Raw genomic sequence first — 24093 nt, forward strand, 5'->3', positions numbered from 1 at the left:
TCTGGCTAATTTTTTGTTGCTTTTTTTTTTTGGTAGATAGAGGGTTTCGCCATGTTGCCCAGGCTGGTCTCGAACTCCGAGGCTCAAGCGATTCGCTTGCCTCCACCTCCCCAAGTGCTGAGATTACAGGCGTGAGCCACCACACAGTGGCACAGCATTTCTTAATGGACATTTTGAGTTAGGTAATTCTTTGTTGGGGAGTAGCGGGAGGGATGCTGTCCTATGCACTGTAGGATGCTTAACAGCATAACTGGTCTCTACTCACTAGGTGCCAATAGCACCCCTCCAGTTATGACAGCCAAAAGTATCTCCAGACATTGCCAAATGTCCCCAGGAAGGGGGAAATAGGAGATGGAAATTCTGTAGCATAATCAGTACAGATAAGTACTAAAGAAGTTTAAAAAAAAAAAAAAGTATTAATATTAACATTTATTAATTATACTGGCCCCTACAAAATAAGGATAAATGAACATTTAAAAATGCATAAAGCACTCATTTAAACCCATGAACTTTTACTATGGGATACTGGATAAAGTTTGAATTAACATTTGTATTAATCCAGAAACGAGAATTTTTCGAATTCAAAATTAAGAAGAGTTTACCTGGTTGACTGCATTTGCCTCGTAGTTTCTGGATCTTCAAACATCTTCACAATTGGTTCTGTTTCTGCCTGAAGCTGTTTCAGTTGTGCAACCACTGTGGTTCTTTTCTCTCTCAAAGCTAAGTAAAAGTGCAGAAGAGTACTACAATGTCAAGGCGTGTTAAAGTGTGCTACTCATCATGAGAATGTCTGGAAATGTTTCAGAGTATTTAAACTATACATACATTTATTTATCCCTAATATATTCATATTCCAGGGGCTACTCACTCAGAAATGTCCCCCGATCCCTAATTTCTTTTTTCTAGTAATACAAAGCCACAAAAAGGAAAAGAGAATCCTCTTCCTACTCTTAAGGGAAACTGGAGAATATACAGCCTTCGGGTGACAGAGGTGAAAGAAAAAAAGGGTAGGACCCGATTATCTATCATTTAAGTCTCCATTGCAGAAACTTCATTCCAAGTGTTTTTATATTTGTTACCATTTAATTTTCTTAGGTGAATATTATCCAGGAGTTTTTGAACAAAAACTCAGAGGGGCTTACATATTACTATTACAGGCTATCCACAAGGTTGAATGGAATTTAAATCCATTAAATAATCTCTTTTAACTATAAATCCAGCTCTATAACCTCTCAAACCAAATTCTATTGCTCCTTTTACTAAACTATGAAAAGGTGGAGAAAACTTGCACATAACCAACTCTGGTAACACCTTAATGTTTCATTAAGAAACTAAGAAATAGGCCGGGCGCGGTGGCTCAAGCCTGTAATCCCAGCACTTTGGGAGGCCGAGACGGGCGGATCACAAGGTCAGGAGATCGAGACCATCCTGGCTAATACGGTGAAACCCCGTCTCTACTAAAGAATACAAAAAACTAGCCAGGCGACGAGGCGGGCACCTGTAGTCCCAGCTACTTGGGAGGCGGAGGCAGGAGAATGGCGTGAACCTGGGAGGCGGAGCTTGCAGTGAGCTGAGATCCGGCCACCACACTCCAGCCTGGGCGACAGAGCCAGACTCCGTCTCAAAAAAAAAAAGAAACTAAGAAATAGGCCGGGGGCGGTGGCGCCATGCCTGTAATCCCAGGAACTTGGGAGGCCAAGGCGGGCTGATCACGAGGTCAGGAGTTCGAGACCAGCCTGGCCAAAATGCTGAAACCCCGTCTCTACTAAAAATACAAAAATTAGCCAGGCATGGTGGCGCGTGCCTGTAGTCCGAGCTACATAGGAGGCTGAGGCAGAAGAATCACCTGAACCTGGGAAGTGGAGGCTGCAGTGAGCCAAGATCACGCCACTGCACTCCAACCTGTCTGAGGGTGAGAGACTCTGTCTCAAAAAAAAAAAAAAAGAAAAAAGAAACTAAGAAACAGTTTCCTTTTTGTTTATATATGACAAACTAAAGAAGAGCTACTGTTGTTGCAGGGAACTACAAGTCAAACAGGTGGATTATGTTTAATGTAATAATTTCTGCATTACATATTAGAAAGTATATTCTAGAGCAGTCTTTCTCAAACACAGGAGAAGATCTATGATCAAATTTTGAGAAATGCCAATTTAAACAGAGTATACTGTATTTCTCTACTGCCAGAATTCTTGGAATCTTTAAAAATGTCATGTGCGTTGAAGAAATGACACAGAAGTATTTCCCAAACTTAGAGAACCCCCCCCCCTTTTTTTTTAAGTAACGTTACCACAGAAAGCAAGGGTTTGGAAAACACTGTATCACAGTAGTTCTCCAACTTGAGTGCTAGGCCTCACTTAACAGTTTTGATTAAGTAAGTCTGGTGTGTGGCCAAAAACCTGCATTTCTAACAAGCTCTCCCAGGTAAACTGATGACGGTGGTCCTGGGGACCATATTTGGAGAACAATGTCTACACTAGATGCCTCAAAATTAAAATTAAAAAAAAAAATCTCTAAGGCACACAATGCAGTAACTAAAAAAGGTAGCAACCCAAGAACTGCAACATTAGCAGATAATTCTAAGGAATGTGAATCATAAGCACAACTTTGATGATACATACTATGTATGTATATTTTAAAGTAGTTCCACATCTTTCACAGGGAGAAAACAATACACTTCAGAAGACATGAAACCTTTATATAACCTCTCACCCAAAGAACATTAACATTCAAATAATAATTAAGTCTTTTGGCTAAAGCTCTCTTATAAATCATAAAACTTTAATACACACATCCTCAAGTCACAAGACAAGCTTCAATTCTAATGACAAAACTTACCATGAGGAATATCATCAGAATAAAGGTTTTTGTATACATCCATAGCAAAGTCTACCATGTTGGTATCACTAAGAAGGTCCAATTTACCTTGTAATAATTCCTTTTCATTATATATCTGCAAAAGAAGATAACTTTCTAATGAATATATTTAAGTCCCCCAAATAAATTGATTAATACTAAGACTAATTTACCTGGAAATATATTTCAAGAAATACTTTATAAAATATGATAAACTATTAACTTCCCCCTCTTGTAATAATGGCAAGCAATATGGCAAGCAAACAACCTACAGACATAAAAGTATTTTACTTGCCTAAAATTTTTAAAATGAAGAGAATTACTATGGACATTCCAACCTCCTTCTGATTTATATGATCTTATTTTTTATGTGTCCCTACAAACCATCTCTTATCTTTTCTAGGCAAGGCTGTGGATAAATAAACAAAATCCACACCATCTTTTCTGTAAAGCAGAAATAGCTGTCACCTCTTCATATCCAGGTAATTAGTAATAAACTCTAACATGCTTCTCCATCCACACTGCTGAAACAAAAACTGCACCGATTTTTTAAGTCAACCATGTCAGAACAGGCTTTTGCTTTGCAAAGGGTCCAAAAAACATAATTTAACCTATAGTACAGGGAGCAAATAGATACGTATACAAACTCACATCAACATGAAGTGTACTGAGTAATATGTAAAGATTCTACAAAATATTCAGGGACATAAATGCTTCAGCGAAAGAAGAGATTTCTGTACTGAACTTAATCTTGCAAGCAAAGAAAAATCCAGGCAAATGCCACAGTATTTCACTGCCCGCAAGAAGTAAAGATGAAGGTGGTCAAATGGTATTTAGCCATAAGATCGAAACCGAACCTTCCAAATTACATGCAGAACTCCTATAAATGAGTAAGACAAGACAGACCATGCAAATGAAATGGCTAAAAGATAGGCACTTCACAAAAGAAGACAACGAAATGGCCAAAAAACACATGAAAAGGTTCTCAAATTCATTAATCATAAGTAAATGCATATTAAAAATTACAATAAAAATTTTAAAAATCCTGACAGTACCAGTGTTGCTGTGGATGTAGACTAACCGGAACGTATACTCTTCTGGCAGGAATAAAACCACTTTGTAGGATTTTTATCTCCCAAAGCCAAATATACTTTTTGATCCAGCAATTCTGTTTTGAGGCATCCAAAACAAATGGGTGCATACAGTCAAAGTGCACTTCCAAAAATGTATACAGGAGCACTATTTGTAATAGCCAAGTCTATCAATGTTAAAATGAGAAAACAAACCACAGCATACTCGTAAGACACTAACATTCGGCACTGAAAAATCAATGTACTACTTCTGCTATCCTAAAAACATGATGACTCACAAACAATACTGAGTGAAAGCAGTCATACAAAGCAGTACATGGTGGTAAATGCTTAACTCCACCTATGTAAAAATTAAAAACAGGCAAAATGAATCATCAGACTACAGCTTACCTTTAGGGGGTGTGAGTAGTGACTAACAGGGGTCAAGAGGAAGGTTTAAAGATGTCTGTAATGTTTTATTTATTAATCTGAGTGGTGGTCACATAAATGTATTCACTACTCATTTTGAAAAAAATTTGTATCATTGACCAGTACATTTATATTTGTGTACTTTTATGAATGAATGTTGTATCTGATAAAATTTACCAAAAAACCCTTAACTTCTCATCACTTTGCGCTATAGAAACCGTAATCTTAAATAAAAACATTCTTTTCCAAGCATGCAACCTCTCCTCACCACTCTATTAGTAACTTCTAATTTGCCACGTCTCTCTCCACAATAGATTCAACAGCCCTGCTCCTCTACCGTCAGGTGTTACTGACCTGTTCTGAAATCTACATCTGCCTCTCAATTCTGCCTCATAAGCAGAAAGCAAATACTTCAGACTTTGTATCAAGAAGCAACAATTGAAAATACTATATAAGTACTCACATGAAAAAGGAGAATCAAATTTCCAAAATTTTTTCATGAGAAAAGGTTAAGAGGGTAAAAGAATCTGTTGACTGTACAGAGGTATTAAATGACAAAGTCATGAAGGTTTCAATTCAGAGCCCAGGGTCCTAAATATTTCACTATCTGGCCTGCTTCACATGAAAATAAAGAGTGAGAAACAAATACGTATTCATTCAATCATTTATTAAACAATCATAAAAAGCCTTTATGCCAGACTCCATATTACGTGCTGAGAGCACAAGGAAGCTTCTGCTCTCATGAGGCTTATATTCTCCAATGTACTACAAATACATGAAATTGTTTTTCTCTTGGTGCAATACAATAGTCTCCCCTTATCCACGAGCTAAATGTTCCAAGACCCCCCAGCGGATGCTTGAAACTGCAGATAGCCCCAATCCTATATTTACTGTTTTTTTCCTATACACGCATACCTACAATAAAGTCTAATTTATAAACTGCGCACAAGAGATTAACAATAACAAAATATAACAATTAAGTTAGCATATACAGTGTGGATACACTGGACAAAAGGATGATTCATGTCCCAGTCTAAAGCAAGGGAGGGAGACAGCTTTCATCCTACTACTCAGAAGGGCGCACAATTTAAAACTCACGAATTGCTAATTTCTGGAATTTTCCATTTAGTATTTTTGGACCGTAACTGAACTTGTAGAAACTGAAATTGCTAAGGGGGTGTGGGGGGGCTGCTGTATCCTCACATAGCAGGATCACTGACTCTATCCTAACCATCTAGCCTTCAAACTCAAAGCCTCACCTCCTCAAAGTACTCTTTGCTTACTGAAGATAACAGAATCTCAATTTTGATAGCACCCTACCAGTACCTCTTGGACATTTATTACTTTTTACCTTATATCAAAAATATTCAACTCTAAAGGATAGATAAGTTTTTAGTGGTGAGATGTCTGGGTTTTATCTTGGATTTCTCACAGTTACACAGCCCTATACAATTAACCCTTGAACAACAAGGGTTTGAACCACACAGGTCCACGTATACACTTTTTTTCAATAAAAGTTACACCAAGTGTGCTTGCGTTTCCTGACTTCCCTTCCACTTCCTCTACTTCTTCCACCTCTGCTACCCCTGAAACAGCAAAACTAACCCCTCCTTTTCCTCCTCCTCAGCCTACTCAATATGAAGACAATAAAGACCTTTATGATGATGTACTTCCACTTGCTAAAAAGTAAGTGTATTTTCTCTTCCTTATAATTTAAGACCATTTTCTCTAGCTTACTTTATTGTAAGAATACAGTATATAACACATACAACACAAGACTGTTCATGTTCTCAGTAAGCCTTCCTGTCAACATTGGGGTATTATTAAGTTTTGGGGGTCAAACGTTCTAACAGATTTTTGACTGCAAGAGTTCAGCATTCCCAACCCCTGTATTGTCCAAGAATAAAATGTACTTAGTAATTGGTAATTAAATACTCCAGCATCTGTCTTCCTCTTGGTATGTTACAGTCATCTTACCAACATTTTCTCCAAAGAGGTGGGTATTGGGAAGTTTTTCCCACTGATTCTCAACTGCCTGCAGTTCATAGTTTTCATCTAGCCCTATGAAAATCTAATTTACATTTACATATTCCTCCTTTCCTTCTGTCTGCCATTAAAAAATGAAATTATAAAGAACACAAAAATATATAAAGTTCAGCTAGTTCAGAAGTACTTCTACAAGTGGCAGCTAAAAAGGCTTTCAAAATATGGCAGTTTTACTAGATCTTCTGTCCTCACTTTTCCAGAAAAGAAAACAATGCAGATGGGAATGTTTTACTCAAGGTCTAAAATACAGGTGTAAAAAGAAGAATCAAAGCAAAAATATATCTTTTCAAGAGAAAGTTTTACATGACAAGACATTCTTGGACATTTACTGAAAATGATCTTAGCCATTACCTAACATCAACAACTTCAGAGTTGTCTATGTTTAGAAAAGGTGCATAGGAATATGAGGATTATACCTGTCTAACGAGCCACAAACACCTGGCGGCTGGTTTTGTGGGACGTTTTTGTTTTATTGCTTTTTGTCTTTTGCTACACAAAATCCACTCCCCAAATCTAGAGTTTCCTAAGTAGACTTACATTGTAGTCTGCTTCCAGAAACAGAATTCACTTATTTTTCTGCCCAAAATTCCTTCATCATTGCAAAATACTTTGCATTATCAAAATGCATCAATTTCCCAATAAACTCACGGTATAACTAATGTCAATTTTCTTTTAGCCAAAACTTTCAAGTCCAATAAAACTTCTAGGACTGACATACGCTTTAAAATGAAGTTCCAGAATTACACATTTATTCACAACATCTTGAGTAGATAATTGAACATTAACGACCAATTCAAGTCACTTAAGTCAGTACAATATACACACTGGAAAACACATTTAAAGACTGTGGGGATATTTTTTGGGGGGGGCAGGGGAGCGCCGTCCCCATCTGACGAAATATGCTGTTCTAGAAAGTCCTACTTATCAAAGACAAGAAAACGCAAAGAACTCACAACTTGATGGAAATTAAAGCGCTAGATACTTATTTTAAGTGTAAGAGAATCACTCCAAACGACTCGACATACAAAAACCCATAGCCAAGCCCAGGCTTCCCACCGTTTCCAAAAGAAAAATCAAAAGCTTTAACAACACTCCAGGTTGCTTTTAGAAGCCGGCCTGTGAAGCTCTAACGTTCTCTAGAGAAACCAGTGAATCACCACCTTCCGAGAACTGATGCGAACGTCCCTCTGGCACTGACACCTCAGTTAGTGAAGGAGACGTCTTTTCTCCCTCCGTAACCTCCCTCCTCCTCACTGCCGAATACCGCGGTGCTTCTTAACTGAGAAGACGCTAAACTACCACAAGATCCTTACTGTCCGTCCAGGAACCAAATTCGCGACCGCCTCGCACGTGTCAGGCCTAGGGCTACAGACACCGCCTTTCGGCCTTGCTCGGCAACTCACCCGCCCCCACGCCTTCCTCGCGCCTAAATACCCCCTCACCTCTTTTACAGAGAGAAACTCAAGGAGCGGAAAGACTAGATGCCGATCCAAAAAGTGCGCGATGCGAGTAGTCAGGTCGTACTCCGCCATGTTGCCAAAGAAAAGGGAGTCTGTGCTCACTAAAACTTTATTGGTAGCGCCGACAAACGAACAGACAGATCCCGTACTGCGCATGTGCCATGGTAAAACTGGGCTAAGGAAAGGGGCGGGGTTTAGCCTGGCGAGCAGAGGGCAAGGACGCATGCGCGCGGGTTGTCCCACCCCCTTTGCGTTAGGGTGCGAGTGACGGGAACAGTTCCTTCTATCTAATTGTAGGTTTGTCAGTATTCTCTTTCTAATGCTGGCCTTCGATTGCCAGTCAGTGGCTTGCATTCTATTCCGTTAGTAACTATTGAAACCTCAGAATTGATTGCTGAAGCAATGTGACTGCATTGGGATGCGGCAAAGGAAAAGATGAGAACGGCCCTCATCTCCAGGAAGTTGCATACTGGGAGGAATATCTAGGCTTTTTCATTTGGCATACGCTAATCATTTTGTAAGCGATTGTTAAAGTGAGGGTGGGTTTTTAGACAGAAATAAGTGAAAAAGATTTTCAGATATAGTAAGAGCCATAATTTGGTGGAGATGGGTTGGACCTATTTAATTAGGATGATTAGATAAAACTCAGATGGGAATTAAGAAAATTAGAGAAAAGTCTGATAGAGTAACAAGTTAGCTGAAAGTTGTAGTAAGAGAAGGAAGTGATTAAAACCAGAGCCAGGGTAAAAACCTGCTTGTTGGAAAGTACAGCAAAGACAATGACCATGAGGCAGGAAGGGACTTAGTGTGTGTGTTTCAAAAACTGAGTGGCCTGTGTGTACTGGGGAGTAAGGTTAAAGAGTTTGACAAGGGTCAGGTCATGATTATGGTAAGGAATATGGGATTTTTTTCTAAGTACTCTGCAGTGTCCTTTGCTAGTTACTTCTCTTTTAGGCCTTTTCATTTTGAAGAGCCCCAGGGATCTTGGACCTCTTCTCCATCTAGACCAATGCCCTATATTGATAACATCAAGCCTAATGGCTTTACATGCAGTCCGCACATTGACAACTCCCAAAATATAGCCGCAACACTGACTATTAGTCCCGGACTCAAATGTACCCAGCATTTCAACATGAGCTTGTCCCAAACCAAGTTTCCCCATGTAGCTTACCAAACCTGCTCCAGCTGCACTCTTCACCTCAGTGGCCACTCCATCTGTACAGTTCCCCAGACTCAAAACCTTAGAATCATCATTGACTTTTTCTTTTACACTGTGCATGAAATCTACCGACAAACCCTTTAACTCTAATCTTTAAGGCACATTCACACCCAATCAGTTCACACCACCTCCAAAGTTACAGCTCTAGTGCAAACTACCACTATCTCTTGCTTTGACTTTGGGAATCACTTCTTCACTAATCACCTTGCTTCCCCCTCTTCCTCCTGTGCTTTATTCTTCATACAGCAGCCAGAGTGAATTTTTAAAAGTCAAATTATGCTTAAAGCTCTCCAAGGCTTGCTGTCTCATTTAGAGTAAAAGATGGAGTAGGTGTTTTAAATGACCTAAAAAGTCAGTAGATCATCTGGACCCATTACCTCTCTGACCTCATCTCCTAAATGTTCCCCTCTTGCTCACCTGTCTCCAGCCACACAGATTTCCCTTCAGTTCCTCAGACACTCCCACCCTGCTTTCATGTTGTCCTGTTATATTTGCTATTCCCTCTACCCGGAATGTTCTTCACCCAGTTATCTGTATAGCTCTTTTCCTGTCTCCTTCATATTTTGCTCAAATGTCATCTGCTCAATGAGACCTTCCTTGACCAGTTTATTTAAAAATGTAACTAACTTGCCTACAAGAACCTCTTATTTTGCTTTCCTGCTTTATTTTTTTGTTTTACAATATTTTACTTATTTTGTTTACTTTTGCTCTTCCCTGACTATTCTATTAATTCCACAAGATCAGGGATTTTGTCATTATTTTAAATATAATAACCACTTCTCCAAAGTCTAAACAATGCCCAGTACATAGTTGGTACTCAATAAATATTTGAATGAGTATATGAGTGAAAGAAGGAGATAGGCCTTTGGAGAGTGATGTAGAGTTTATTTATTTATTTATTTATTCATTCATTCATTCATTCATTTTTTGAGACGGAATCTCGCTCTGTCGCAGTGGTGCGATCTCGGGTCACTGCAACTTCCGCCTGCCAGGTTCCCGTGATTCTCCTGCCTCAGACTCCCGAGAAGCTGGGACTACAGGCACGTGCCCAGCTAATTTTTGTATTTTTAGTACAGACAGGGTTTCACCATGTTGGCCAGGATAGTCTCGATCTCCTGACCTCATGATCCATCGACATCAGCCTCCCAAAGTACTAGGATTACAGGCGTGAGCCACTGCGCCTGCCCTGATGCAAAGATTTCTAGTGGAAATGTATTCTAACTATTGTGTGGTAAATGAATTGCGAAGGAGCTCGAGTGAAGGCAGTAGGATCAGTTTGATGTTCTCAGACTGGGTGAGGGCTAATGGTGGTATAGACAAGTAAATTCACACAAGTAGAGAGAAGAGATAAGAACCAAGATGAACTTTGGTAGTAGAACCAACAAGACTTGTTCCTGGATTGGATATGATGGATAAGGAAGAGTAAAAATCAAAATAATTTCTAGAAATACTACTCAGCAATAAAAAGGAGGGGACTAGCTATACACACAACAACCTGAATGAATTTGCAGGGAATTACGCTGAGTGAATAAAAGTTAGTTCCCAGCCAGGCGCGGTGGCTCACGCTTGTAATCCCAGCACTTTAGGAGGCCAAGACGGGCGGATTGCCTGAGGTCAGGAGTTTAAGACCAGTCTGGCCAACATGGTGAAACCCTGTCTCTACTAAAAATACAAAAAAATTAGCCAGGCATGGTGGTGTGCATCTGTAATCCCAGCTACTCAGGAGGCTAAGGCAGGGGAATTGCTTGAGCCAGGGAGGTGGAGGTTGCAGTGAGCCGAGATCGCACCACTGCACTCCAGCTTGGGCAACAGAGTGAGACTCTGTGGGAGTGGTGGGAGGGAAGTGAGGGTGGCTATAAAAGGCAATAGCAGGGATCTTTGTGGTAATGGAATGCTCAGTATCTCAACTATGTCATTTTCCTGGTTGTGCTATTTTACTGCAGTTTATGTTTTGTTTTCAACAGCTTTATTGAAATAAAATTTATGTACCATACAGTCCACCCATTTAAAGTATACAGTTCCATAGACATACACAGATAAGTGCAGTCATCACCACAGTCAATTTTAGAACATTTTCATCACTTCAAAAAGAAGCCTTGTACCCTTTAGTTAAGGGTAACTCCTCTATCCTTCCATTCCCCTCACTGCAGCCCTAAACAACCACTTTCTTTCGGTACAGGTTTCCCTATTCAAGATACTTATATGAGTGGAATTGTATAACATGTGGCCTTTTGTGTCCCACTTTTTTCACTTTACATGATGATTTCAAGGTTCATCCAAATTGTAGCAGGTACTAGTACTTCATTCTTTTTTATGGTCATTGTATTTATATAATACTCCATTGTATTTACAGACTGCATATTGTTTACCCATTCATCTGTAAATGGACATTTATATAGTTTGCATCTTTTGACTATTAAAGATAATGTTACTATAGTAATCCCAGCACTTTGGGAGGCTGAGGTGTGGGGATCACTTGAATTCAGGAGTTCGAGACCAGCCTGGCCAACATGGCAAAACCCCATCTCTACAAAAAATACAAAAATTAGCCAGGTGTGGTGGCATGCACCTGTAATCCCAGCTACTCCGGAGGCTGAGGCAGGAGAATCACTTGAGCCGGGGAGGCGGAGGTTGCAGTGAGCTGAGATCGCACCACTGCACTCCAGCCTGGATGACACAGCAAGACTGTCTCAAAATAATAATAATAATAATAATAATAATAATAATAATAATAATGCTACTATAAACATTCATGTACAAGTATTTTTGTGGACATGTGTTTTCAGTTTGCTTAGGTATATGTATAGGAGTGGAATTGCTGGGTTACATGGTTATCTCTGTTTCATAGTTTGAGGAAGTGCTAGACTGTATTATAATTTTGCAAGATGTTACCATTAGAGTAAACTGGATAGAGACCAAATGGGATCTACCCGTGCTTACAAGTTGATCTTACAACTGCATGTGAATCTTTTATCTCAAAATTAAGAAGTTTATTCCTGCACTTTGTGCTTAAGAAACTGAGTCCCTTCTGGTGACCAGCATATGGGGTAGAATGGCAAAGGAATATGCGTGGGTACTTAAACAAGGAGTTCTGTTTCAGGCAAAATGAGATCTCTATTAAATATCCGAGTGGTCATATCTAGTAAGCAAATGGAGATACTATTCTGGATGAGTTGATATAGTTATCGATTGCTTACAATGAATGTTACCTTGTATGTTTTCAATGATGTGGAAGTATTACATGATCTCTACCATTATGCCATTTACAGTATTGTTGGGAAAGCAAGGCAGAATGCCCATGAAGCAGAGAATACATGCTAGTATAAGCTGCTAAATTGTGGGCATAGTCTGTGTGGCCTCTAAGAGTTGAGAAATAACAGTTGTAATTTGAAGTTTCCTGAAATTCCAGGAAGTTGTAATAAAATATAAACAGGAAAATAGGCAAAAGTGAGGCAGAGCAAAGGAAGGAAGGAAACAGGTAGCAGTATGAAAACTTGCCAAAAAGGAACGGAGAGCATCTGTGAGAAGCAGAGAGAAATAAGATGCAATTCTATTAGACAAACATTCTGAACTTTTGCCATAGGCAAGGTACTAAGCTAGGTGTTACTGGGAATATATAATCAATAAGTGTTAGTCCGTGGCCACAGGAGCTTTCAGTCTTATAGATGACAATTATTAATTTATTCAATTTAAACTAAATGCTTACAACATGCTAGGCACTATTCTAGGCCCAGGGAATACAGAAGGAAAGAAAACAACATTCTCTAAAGAAAACTAACAACATTTAAGTGGAAGGATGTAGATAAAAACATATTAACAAATATATACTTTGTTAAGTGGTAATAAGTGATATGAAGAAAAATAACTCAAGGTAAAGGCTAAAGAATGATGGGGGAAGGTTGCTAATTTGTATAAAGTAGTTAGAGAAAGTCTCAATTATAAGGTAGAATTTTTTGTTTGGTTTTGCTTTTTGTTTTGTTTTGTTTTGGGAGACAGGGTCTCTCTTTGTCACTCAGGCTGGAATGCAGCAGCATGGTATCAGCTTGATCTGCAGCCTCAATCACCAGGACTCAAGTGATCCTCCCACCTCAGCCTTCTGAGTAGCTGGGACTACAGGCATGTGCCACCATGCCTGGCTAATTTTTAAAAAAACAATTTTGTAGAGACAGGGTCTCATTGTGTTGCCCAGGCTGATCTCAAATTCCTGGCCTCAAATAAACCTCCTGCCTTGGCCTCTCCAGAGTGCTGGGGTTACAGGCATGAACCACTATACCCAGACATATAAGGTAGAATTTGAAAGGTAACCTGATGGAAGTGAGAGAGCCTGTGACTGTCTAGAGGAAGAACATTCCTGGTGAAGGAATATTAAGTATAAAGATACTGAAGCAGAAGTGTGCTTGGAGTCCTGCAAGAATTAGCAAGGAGGCTAGAAATGCTAGAGTTGACTAAGAGTAACTGTGGTAGCAGATGGACTCAGAAGCAATGGTGGGCCAGATGTCATAATGCTTTATAGGCCATGGTAATGACGTTGGTTATCTTCTAAATGAGATGGGAAGCTACTAACAGGGTTTTGAGCAGAGGAGTTTACATAATCAGCTCTAGAAAGACCACCTTGAGGGTTAGGGGTACAGCGACAGAGAGATCAGTAAAGATACTATTGAAGTAATTCAAAAAAGAGATGACTATGGCTTGGACCAAAGTGGTAACAGTGAAAGACTTGTAGACATAGTGCAATTCTGAACATATTTTCAATGCAAAATTTGCCAATGGATTGTATGAGAAAGAGAAGAGTCAGAGTTGATTCTAAGATCTAGAAGAACTGAGGGTCATTTACTAAGATGAGGAAGGGTATGACAGATGCAAGTTTTAGGGAAGAGGGAAATAAAGTGTTTAGTTTTGGACATATTATGTTTGAGATACCTTTTTGACATTCAAGTGGAGATATTGATTAGACAGTAGAACATATGAATCTGGAATCAGGGGAAAGGAGATAGAGCTGGAGATAGAAAATTAGATCTTTTTAACCTATTGATGAAATTGAAAACCATGGAACTGGATGAAATCTAAGTATGAGTGTGTTTAGAAAAGAGATGAGCAGGATTAAATCTTAGATACTTCAACTTGTAGAGGTCGGGACAACTCAGATCAAATAAAAAAGCTAAAGAAGGATCAGCCAGTTCATGGAAGACAGAAGAGGAGGAAGAAGAGAAAGTGGTGTCCTAGAAGTCAAAGGAGGAGAGTGGCCCAAGCAGCAAAGAGCAATTAACTATATCAGATGGTGCTGTTAGTTCAACACTGACCCCAAACAGGAATTGATTATCAGTGGAGGTAGAGCAGATGGGAAGGTTAGTGGATTGGAAGTATTTTGTATTAAGACTGCTAATTTATACTACAGATATGGAAGAGGACAGTACAGTTGGTTCAGGAACAACTTGAACACTGTAGAGACACAGAAACAGGAAAATGTAAGAAATATTTGTGAAGGACAACTCGGGAAGTGAGCTGACGATTGGAGTCTATAGGGGAGAATGTCCTGGACAAGAAAGACCAGGACCAACTACAGTAAGTCCCCACTTAATGTTGTCGATAGTTCTTGGAAACTGCAACCTTAAGTGAAACAAAGTACAGCAGGTCAAGTAATGTCATTTCATTCAAGGTTGCTTCCTTATAACATTGATGAGGAAAATAAACCCAACAACTTGGTGTCATTATACTTAATTTTGATTAAAGTTACAGTTTCCAAGAACCTACTGACAACATTAAATGAGGGCTTACTAGAGTAGAAAACTAAAGTGAGGAATTTGAGAATTATCTTAGGTCATAAGGAGCCTTGAAGTATCTTTGAGTATGATAGTGAATAATCCTGTCTGTGTTTCAGAGAGGTGATTCTGACAGTTGTATAGACAGTAGATTGGATGGATAAAATGGAGCCAGGCCATGGAAGATCTCCAAAACCAGATGGGGAAACTTGGATTTGATCAGAAAGGCAAAGGGAGCCACTTGTTAAATTCTTAAATAGAAAAAGACATGAAGGCAGTGGTGTTTTGTCCTTTAAAATTAAACTGGAAGTGATTTACAAGATGGGTTAAAGTGGTGACAGATTGGAAACTCTGCTGATTCCCCTGGCTTTTCCCCTGGAATTTTCCTTGCTGGTTTGTAAAATATCTTGTTTCTTTTTATAAGAGAGATTTAGCTCCAAATTTGGAAAATCTGACTTTCTTTAATCTCTTCCTAGTGTTTTAGTTAAAAAGAGATATCATAGAGAGAGCACGGGCAAGGCTTTACCTGGTAGTGTCTAGGTGGTAACAGGTGTAGACTTTGATTCTCACACATTTATCAAATATTTGTTGAAGAGTTTCCCATTTGGTGATCACAATGTTGAGCTCTGGGGAAACAAAGGAAGCCAGTCCCAGCCCACAAGGAGTTTACAATTTAGACTAGCAAGTGTGTAAAATGTAAACTAATCATAGCACCAAATGAGAGTGTCTAGGCAGAATGCCCCCAGGCGTCTAGGGAAGGAAGTTCCTCGCTGCCAGAGAACATTCGAGTTTCATGAAGAGGGCAACATTTGACTACCTCTACTTGAGTAGATAGATGTTTGGCTGGCTAAGAAGAGGAGAAAGAATATTTCAGGCAGAGGGCAGAGCAGGCACTGGCTTGGCCTTGATGAAAAGCCTAGTGTGATTGGAGACTGTGAGGTTTTATGGCTAGAGGGCAGGGCGTGCACTGTGTCGAGTGGCAGGACAAGAGTCTGCTGCACTGAGGGATCAGAGGGAAATTGTCAGAAGCCTATGGACTGTGCCAAGGAGTCTGAATTCTATCCTACAGGCCACTGATCCTTAATATGGTAGTCATGTTGACCCTTTTAACATCTTCTTTTGCCATGCTTCCCTCTGTGTCTCTTGTTCAAATTCAGATTATCAGCCATGACAGGGAGAAAACAACAACCAAACCAACCTTGGGATCATCACCCATACAAAGTAAACACTGTAATAGTCTTCCAAAGGGTCTCCCTGCCCTGGTCTTGCATCTGTCCACACTGCTGTCTTGATGATCTAAATTAGATCTAACCCTGTTAATGGTCTGAATTATATTCTCTCCAAGTTCATATGTCGAAGTCACAACTTCCAGTACCTCAGAATATAGCTGTATTTGGAAGTAGAATCTTTAAAGAGGTGACTAAGTTAAAATGAGATTATTGGGGTGGGCCCTAATCCAATATAACTGATGTCCTAATAAGAAGAGGAGATTAGGACACAGATATGTACAGAGTAAAGACCATGTGAAGACACAGGGAGAAAATGGACATCTATGAGCCAAGGAGAGGCCTTGGAAGAAACAACCCTATCAACACCTTTATCTTAGACTTCCAGCCTCCAGAATTGTGATAAAATAAACTTCTGTTATTAAACCAAACCAGTCTGTGGTACTTGGTTATGGTGGCCCTAGCAATTTAATATACTCTGTCACTTCCAATTTTGTGTAATTTTGTCAAACCTTCTTAGCCCATGAAATAAAGTTCTTTGGAATCTCATCTCTCCAGAACCCTACACTCCTTCCACAGTAAGCTCTGCTCAAGTAAGCCACCAAGTTTATTGTTTCTTCAATAAGCTTCTTCAGTCTAAAATGCTCTTCTGTCGTCACCCTGTTGATCGCCTTGTCATATTTTAAGATTTGGATGAAGCATCTTTTTATTCTCTATTTCCCTTTAGCAAAACTTTAAGTCATCAGTCTCTTCTTCTACCGCTCTCTGCTGGCAACGAACTTTTATCTCAGAGCCTATAACATTATTATTACTTTTTTTTTTTTTTTTGAGATGGAGTTTCACTCTGTTGCCAGGCTGGAGTGCAGTGGCACAATCACAGCTCATTGCAGCCTGGGCCTCCTTGGGCTCAGGTGACCCTCCCACTCCAGCCTCCCAAGTAGTTGGGACTATAGACGCGCACCACCATACCCAGCTAATTTTTATATTTTTTTTTCAGAGAAGGAGTTTTGCCATATTGCCCAGGCTGGTCTCAAACTCCTGGGCTCAAGCGATCTGCCTGCCTCGGTGTCTAAAAGTGCTAGGACTACAGGCGCGAGCCATGGTACCTGGCCTCAGAGCCTATGACACTTTCATTCACCTTTTTTGTTATTGTTGTTTCGTCCTACTAAACATCTTGATAACAAAGACTATGAATATCTGTTATTATAGTTCCAGTTCCCATCTCAGTACCTGGCACATAAAAGGTATTCAGTAGGCCAGGTACGGTGGCTCTCACCTGTAATCCCAGCAATTTGAGAGGCCAAGGCAGGCAGATCACTAGGTCAGGAGTTCGAGACCAGCCTGGCCAACATGGTGAAACTCTGTCTTTACTGAAAATACAAAAATTAGCTGGGCGTGTTGGCATGTGCCTGTAGTCCCAGCTACTCAGGAGGCTGAGGCAGGAGAATCACTTGAACCCGGGAGGCAGAGGTTGCAGTGACCCGAGATCGTGCCACTGTGCTCCAACCTGGGTGACAGAACAAGACTCCATCTCAAAAAAAAGAAAAGAAAAGAAAAGGTATTTAATAAATGTAAATGCTCTAGAAATGAATGTGCACGAAACCTAGATATCTAGAACTATGTGTTCTTGAAAGAAATTGGCTTATGTTTTGGAATAGTCTAGTGAATACCTACCACTACTGTGGTGCACACATTTTAGCAATCAGATTGTTCATATCTGCTGATTCCATATATCTCAGATATTTCTAAATAGCGTTAACATTTCAGTCAAATAACCTTTCCTGTATACTACATGCAGATGCCTATTACAATTCAATATCTGCCTTCTTTCATTATATTTCCAGCTCATTTAGTCAACACACATTTTCTTCATCCCTCTTCTGAGCCAGACACAGTGCTAGATTCTGAGGGTAAAACGAAACAAAACAAAAATGACTAAAATACTGTTCCTATGTAAAGGAACTCACAGGTAGGTAGAAGGGACAGATAGGTAAAAACTTAGAATTCTGCTGCAGTGTGGTAAGTGTGACCATAGAGATGCGTTATGAAGTATTAATGGAGTAGTTTAATTAGATTAAAATATATATGTATCTTACAGCTAAGTGTTTTCTGTGTCTTTTTGTAAAATTATTATTGTTTCTTGAAGTATGTATCTTCAGAAGATGACTTTTTCCTGACCTTATTCTCTTGCTCTTGAGGGACCTTATTGGAACTTCCTATGATTACACCTAATGCTTCTGTGAGAATTTCCAGAAGCCTCAATCCTGCTGTCATCCTCATTAAAGAATCACCTGGAGAGAAGATGCCTTTGGAGAACTTTAATCCCCTTCTTTCTTCACTTACCACCTCATATAAAGCTAGGATTGACAGTCAATTTTACTCTAGTTCTGAGGCCTCGTAATATGTGAAGTGAAGGATATTGGGAAAGAGACACCGTCACTGTTCTTTCTCATCTGTCCCCAACACTAGGCCCTGGAATGTGGCTACCCCATTCTTTGGGGGAAGATAGAAATTTCCAGTAATTGGGAGTATCTCAGAGGAATCTAAAAGAATTGTGGTAAAGCTAGAATAGTTGACAAGCTAATATAAACCACTGGCCAGTTCAGAACATAATTTAAATACCTATGTATTTGTTTAAATACTTCTAATTTTGTGTGTCTCTTATAGAATATTCTGTCTGTGTTATCTGTCTTTAAAAATGTCTGCAGTACAGATAAACACTACCTGCCTGATTACTAGACCAAGTGGTTGGTGATTGTGCTTAATGATAGAAATACAGTGATACTGAAATGCAGCATAGATTTCTAATAATGACAGTTACCCAGTGAATGCATTCTCTTGGCTAATAGCCAGTTTAAATTATCTGGCCAAAATCTTATTTAACATTTATTTAAAATATTTGGTGCAAAAAATACAGGTTCTTTAAGAAAGTAATTTTAAAATAAAATTGTCATGTTACATTAAGTCATGTATCTCAAGCCAATGCTATAATCAACTGACTATGAGGGAATTAAGCTAGTATTGCATGCAAGTCAAGTTACTGATCTAGCCAAAAAATAGAAAGTAAATATTAAGATGATGTAGGGAGCCAGGCAGATATTCAGCCTGGAATTCAAACAGGAAAACAGGGTTTTCCAGGGACTTCAGAGGCCCAAAGCAGAAGAGTTAACAACGAGAACAGTAATACTGTTCAAAGTTGTGGTATGCCCTTTGTCATGTTGTGTTTACTTACCTGTTTACCCATCTGTCCCTTCCACTAAACTGTGAGTTCTACGAGGTCTGGAATTAGGTGTATCTGTAACTATACCCCATGTACCTTTTGGAAGAAATAAAGAAAAAGGAAAGGAGGCTTGTAGTTAGTTCACAGGGGAACAACTGGGATTCATTGGTGCTTGAATATTTTAACATTATTATCAAACTAACCTGATAATGTAAGGCTATGAATATGGTTAGAGAAGTCTTCCCTGACTTTCCTATGTAGAATGGCTCCCCCAGTTTCTCATCACCTTCTTGTCATGTGACAAGAATTAAGTGAAGTCACAGAGATACAAAGATGCCTAAGAGGATGGTTTTAAGGCAGTGGCAGATACAAAGCAGAGCTCTGTCTGTAACTGCTGGAAAAGGTTTATCTAGACTACTAGCTTCACTAATAGTCTCTATCTCTTCATTTCTTTTTTATTTTAAAAAATATGGCTTTTAAATTTCCTTTTTTACATCCTTTCTTTCTTTTCTTTTTTTTTTTAGATGGAGTCTTGCTGTGTCACCCAGTGCAGTGGGGGAATCTCAGCTCACTGCAACCTCCACCTCCTGGACTCAAGCAGTCCTCCTGCCTTAGCGTCCTGAGTAGCTGGGACTACAGATGTGTGCCAGGAAGCCCAGCTAATTTATGTTTTTCCAGAAGAGACAAAGTTTCTCCATGTTGGCCAGGCTGGTTTTGAACTCTTGACCTCAAGTGATCTGCCCGTCTCAGCCTCCCAAAGTGCTAGGCATGAGCCACTGTGCCTGGCCACTTCCTATTTCTTTTAAGGCATATTATCTCTTGTGTTTCTTTTCTCTGGTATTCCTTTTCATTTCCTCTTTGTGTTGGAAATATTTTTCCTTTTATCTCTAATTCTTTGTCGTTTTGTCACCTCAATGCTGAGCTTTTCTGATTGCAACTTATGAGTTACCCAGTGAACACATTATTCCACAAAACACCATTATTCAAAATCTTGAATCATTTTCTTAATGTTCTTAGACTTGTATTAAAATGTGAAGTTACTATTTTGAGCTGTTTTGTGGGCACATCTTCCTGGCCTGCCTTCCTTGTCTGTAGATGTTTATTTGCTTCTTTATTATTTTTTTTTTTTTAAATAATAATTGTGTATGGGATTTTCCCTCCATACTCTCCTGGTGTTCAGTTCTATTTTTCCCAAAATTTTACAATGGGATAGAATGGAGGAGATCTTTTCTGACTTTAAGAAGCTCCCACTTCTGTTGTTTTTGCATAGTGGTCAAAGCGTCAGTGGCTTGCTTTCTGGGATTCCCTGGCCCTAAGCCCTCTCCACTGGACCTTTACTTTTCTTTATCCCATTTGTCCCAGTGCTGCTTTGGATTGTTTGCAGCAGATTCTTCTCAGTGTGGGGCTGTGTCCCAGATGGGAGGGAGCAGCGGCGAGTCACAGGTTTTGGAGTTACAGGCAGGCTGGACTGCTCCGGTGCCTGCAGTCCACCAGCAGGAGCGCCACCCTGGCCAAGAGGACAATGTGCTCTCTCCTATCCAGCTGCTCTGAGCAGTGGCCCTCAAGCCCATGGCTGCTGAGGCTTCTGCCCGCACCTGCTCTCCCCTGCTGGCAGCGATCTCGGTCCTCAGCTTCATGGCTACCTTCTTCCTCCCGCACAGACCCTGACAATCTGTGACTGTTGGGGGGTTACCACCACCTGCTTGTATTTCGAGGTCCCCTAGCTTTATTGTAAATGTTGCTTAGGCATTTTGGCTTTGCTATCTAGTTGCTCTGTGTGTGTGTGTGTGCGTGTGTGTGTGTGTGTGGTGTGTAGGAATTCAGAGATTGACAACTTGGGCCACTGCCATCTCCCCCAAATACCAGTCAACTGCTTTTAAAACTGGGACAAACTAGAAATGAGCATTTATGACCTTCCAGAAAGGCCCTTTGAATTAAAGGACAGTCCTAAATATTTATCAAATGTATTTCTCCCATGTCCCTATCAGCACCCACTATTCAGCCACTTATTGTTTTCCTAACCAGTTCAGCTGTGTTCAGTTTACCCTCACCCCTCACTCACAGTTTAAGTAATCATTCTAATATGCAAATATGACCATGTCACTTGTATTCCTACTGATTCAATCCTAAGTTCTTTGGCAAGGCATCCAAGGTGCCCATGACTGGGGTCTTTCTCCCTCTTTGCTCTGATGTCCCGTCACTTAGCCTTCAAACTCTGTACATTAATAATACTGGTCTGCTTGCAATCGTGTACATACATGATATTCTTTGAGACCTCAGTGCTTCTGTGTCTTATTATGTCTGCCTGGATTGCATTTCCCACCTTTCTTCTTCTGGCTAATTCTTACCGGACTTTCCAGGCTTCACTGCCCTTCTCTGAGTTCCCACAGCATCTTGTACTTATCTTTACTCTGTCATTTATCAAGTAAGATAGATGTAATATGCTAAAGTGTCCATCTCCTCTACTTGGCAGTAAAGTAGGGTCCATATCTTATTCATCCATGTGCCCCCAGCATCAAACACAGTACCTTATGCATAGAGTTTTATTATCTTCGCTGCTTCTTGCTTCTACTTGTCCTTTCTGAGTCATTTTACCTCTCCTGGTATTTCAGCTATGCCCCATTTCATCTACTGCCATGGTATATTAAAAGATATATCAGTGTCTTGATATATTGATATATATATTAAAAGATGTATATCACTGTCAGTGCTGATGAATCCCAAATTCCTCTTTCTGACTCAAGCACCTCATCTGAACTCCAGATCATTTATTCAACTTATTCGGTAACATCTGCAATTTCATGTCTCCCGGGAATCCAAAATCAAGGTTCAGCCCTCCACTAGTGTTCCCTTTCTTGGTTAATGGCACCCTGTTGATCATGCCAGAAGATAAAAGTCACTCTAACTCATTTTTTTTTAACTGCCAAGCATCAGCTCTTGTTAATTCCACTTTCCAAGTTTATCTTAGATTTATTCTTTTCTCACCTTTTCCAGTCACTGCACCAGTTGAAGCCATATCATCTCTCACCTGAAGCCACTGCAAATAGATTCCTAACTATATCCCTGTATCCACTCTTGACTTTCTCTAATCAATTTACACACAATAGACAAAATTACCTTTTGAAAATGAAACTCTGATTATATTATCCACTGCTTAAAACCAATCAATGGCCTTTTTGTTGTTCTTAGCATGAAACCTGAAAATCCTTAAATTGCTCTGTAAGTTCTTGTTCTTCCTTTTGTGCATGGGCTTTCTTTAATTTCCTTAAATTTAAATAGCTCCAATCATGCAGTTATGCTGTTTCCTCCGCCTAGATTCTCCTCTTTATCCTCCTTCATCCTCATTGGGGCAAACTCCTATTCTAGCTTTGAAATGGTAACAATTTCTCTTTTTTCCTTTATAGTTGTATCATTTGTTTGCATCCCTAAACAACATAGTTCCCTTTTGCTTGTTTGTGAACTTCACATAAATGAAAACACACTGTATCCATCCTTTTGTGACTTGGATTTTATGTTCAACATTATGTATAAAGGATTCATTCATGTTACTGAGTGTATTGTTTGTTCATTTTCACTGCTTTATAATATTTCATATTTCCACAAAATCTATTTTAGACTCAATGAAGTTTAGGGTTTCTAGTTTTGGGCTATACTGAGTTATGAATGATGATGCTATGAACCTTCTTGTACATATTTTCTAGTCTACCCGTGCACCCATTTTTTCAGGTATATACCTATGAACTTTGGCGGTTAATACCAAACTGCTTTCTAAAGTGGGCATTCAAGATTACACTCTTTCTAGGAGTATATAAGAGTTATTGTTGCTTCATATCCTTGCTGACACTTTTTAATTCATGGCAATCTGATGGAAGTATATGTTGCATACACTTTTTTATTGTAAATTGGTGATATATAAAATAATAATATGGTGATATATGGTCGATTAGTTCCAAAGATGATCACAACAGTTCTTCTTACCTCAGTCTCCTTCTGCAATGTGAATCTGTAGCTTCTCCATTAAAAAGTAGAGTCTACTTCTCTTCCCCCTAAATATGGGCTGGCCCCATGACTTGCTTTGACTTCTAGGTCTGGGTCTTGAGAAGCCTGGCAGCTTCTAAGTTTATTTTCATGGAATCCAGCTGCCCTATAGATAAGTTCAGGCTAGACTACTGAATTATGACAATCTATGCAGAGTGAGGCCAAATCATCTTCCAGCTCTTCCAAACATCCTAGTTGATGTGGTTTGGATCTGTGTCCCTGCCTAAGTATCATGTTGAATTGTAATCCCCAGTGTTGGAGGTGGGGCCTGGTGGGAGGTGATTGGATTATGGGGGCAGAGTTCTCATGAACAGTTTTGCACCATTACCCCCTTGATACTGAATAGTAAGTGAGTTCTCATGAGAACTGGTTGTTTAAAAGTAGATAGCACCTCCCCCCAACCTTCCTTCTGCTCCCAGCCATGTGAAGTACCAGCTTTCTCTTCACTTTCTGCCATGATTGTACGTTTCCTGAGGTCTCCTCAGAAGCCAAAGCTGCTATGCTTTCGGTACAGCCTGCAGAACTGTGGGCCAAGTCTTTTCTTTATAAATTACCCAGTCTCAGGTATTTCTTTACAGCAGTGCAAGAACTGACTAATATACCAGCTAAGGTGCCAAATATATGAGTGAAGTCATCTTAGACATCCAGTCTCAGTTGAGCCTTCAGCTGAATGCGGCTGCATGAGTGACCTCAGTCAACATCATGCAGAGACATAATATATGGCTTTTATTATTTTTTTTATTTTTTACTACTCCCTTAGAACAGCATGAAGA

At 39.7% G+C, this 24093-nt stretch overlaps 1 protein-coding gene across 3 annotated transcripts in view; it reads right to left on the reverse strand.

The window, feature by feature from the left end:
* Nucleotides 1–8024, reverse strand: part of EIF3E (eukaryotic translation initiation factor 3 subunit E) — a 45596-nt gene extending 37572 nt beyond the window's left edge. For all 3 annotated transcript variants that reach the window (XM_010370811.1, XM_030937473.1, XM_030937472.1), the window contains exons 1-3: nucleotides 7841–8024; nucleotides 2836–2950; nucleotides 603–720 (exon numbers count right to left, since the gene is read on the reverse strand). In XM_010370811.1, coding sequence (XP_010369113.1) covers nucleotides 603–720; nucleotides 2836–2950; nucleotides 7841–8014 — 407 coding nt within the window. In that variant the 5' untranslated portion in view covers nucleotides 8015–8024. The remainder of the gene's footprint in view (nucleotides 1–602; nucleotides 721–2835; nucleotides 2951–7840) is intronic.
* Between the last annotated feature and the right edge of the window lie 16069 nt (nucleotides 8025–24093).

Source organism: Rhinopithecus roxellana, chromosome 9 (assembly GCF_007565055.1).
Source record: "Rhinopithecus roxellana isolate Shanxi Qingling chromosome 9, ASM756505v1, whole genome shotgun sequence".
In the NCBI taxonomy this organism is placed as follows: Eukaryota; Metazoa; Chordata; class Mammalia; order Primates; family Cercopithecidae; genus Rhinopithecus; species Rhinopithecus roxellana.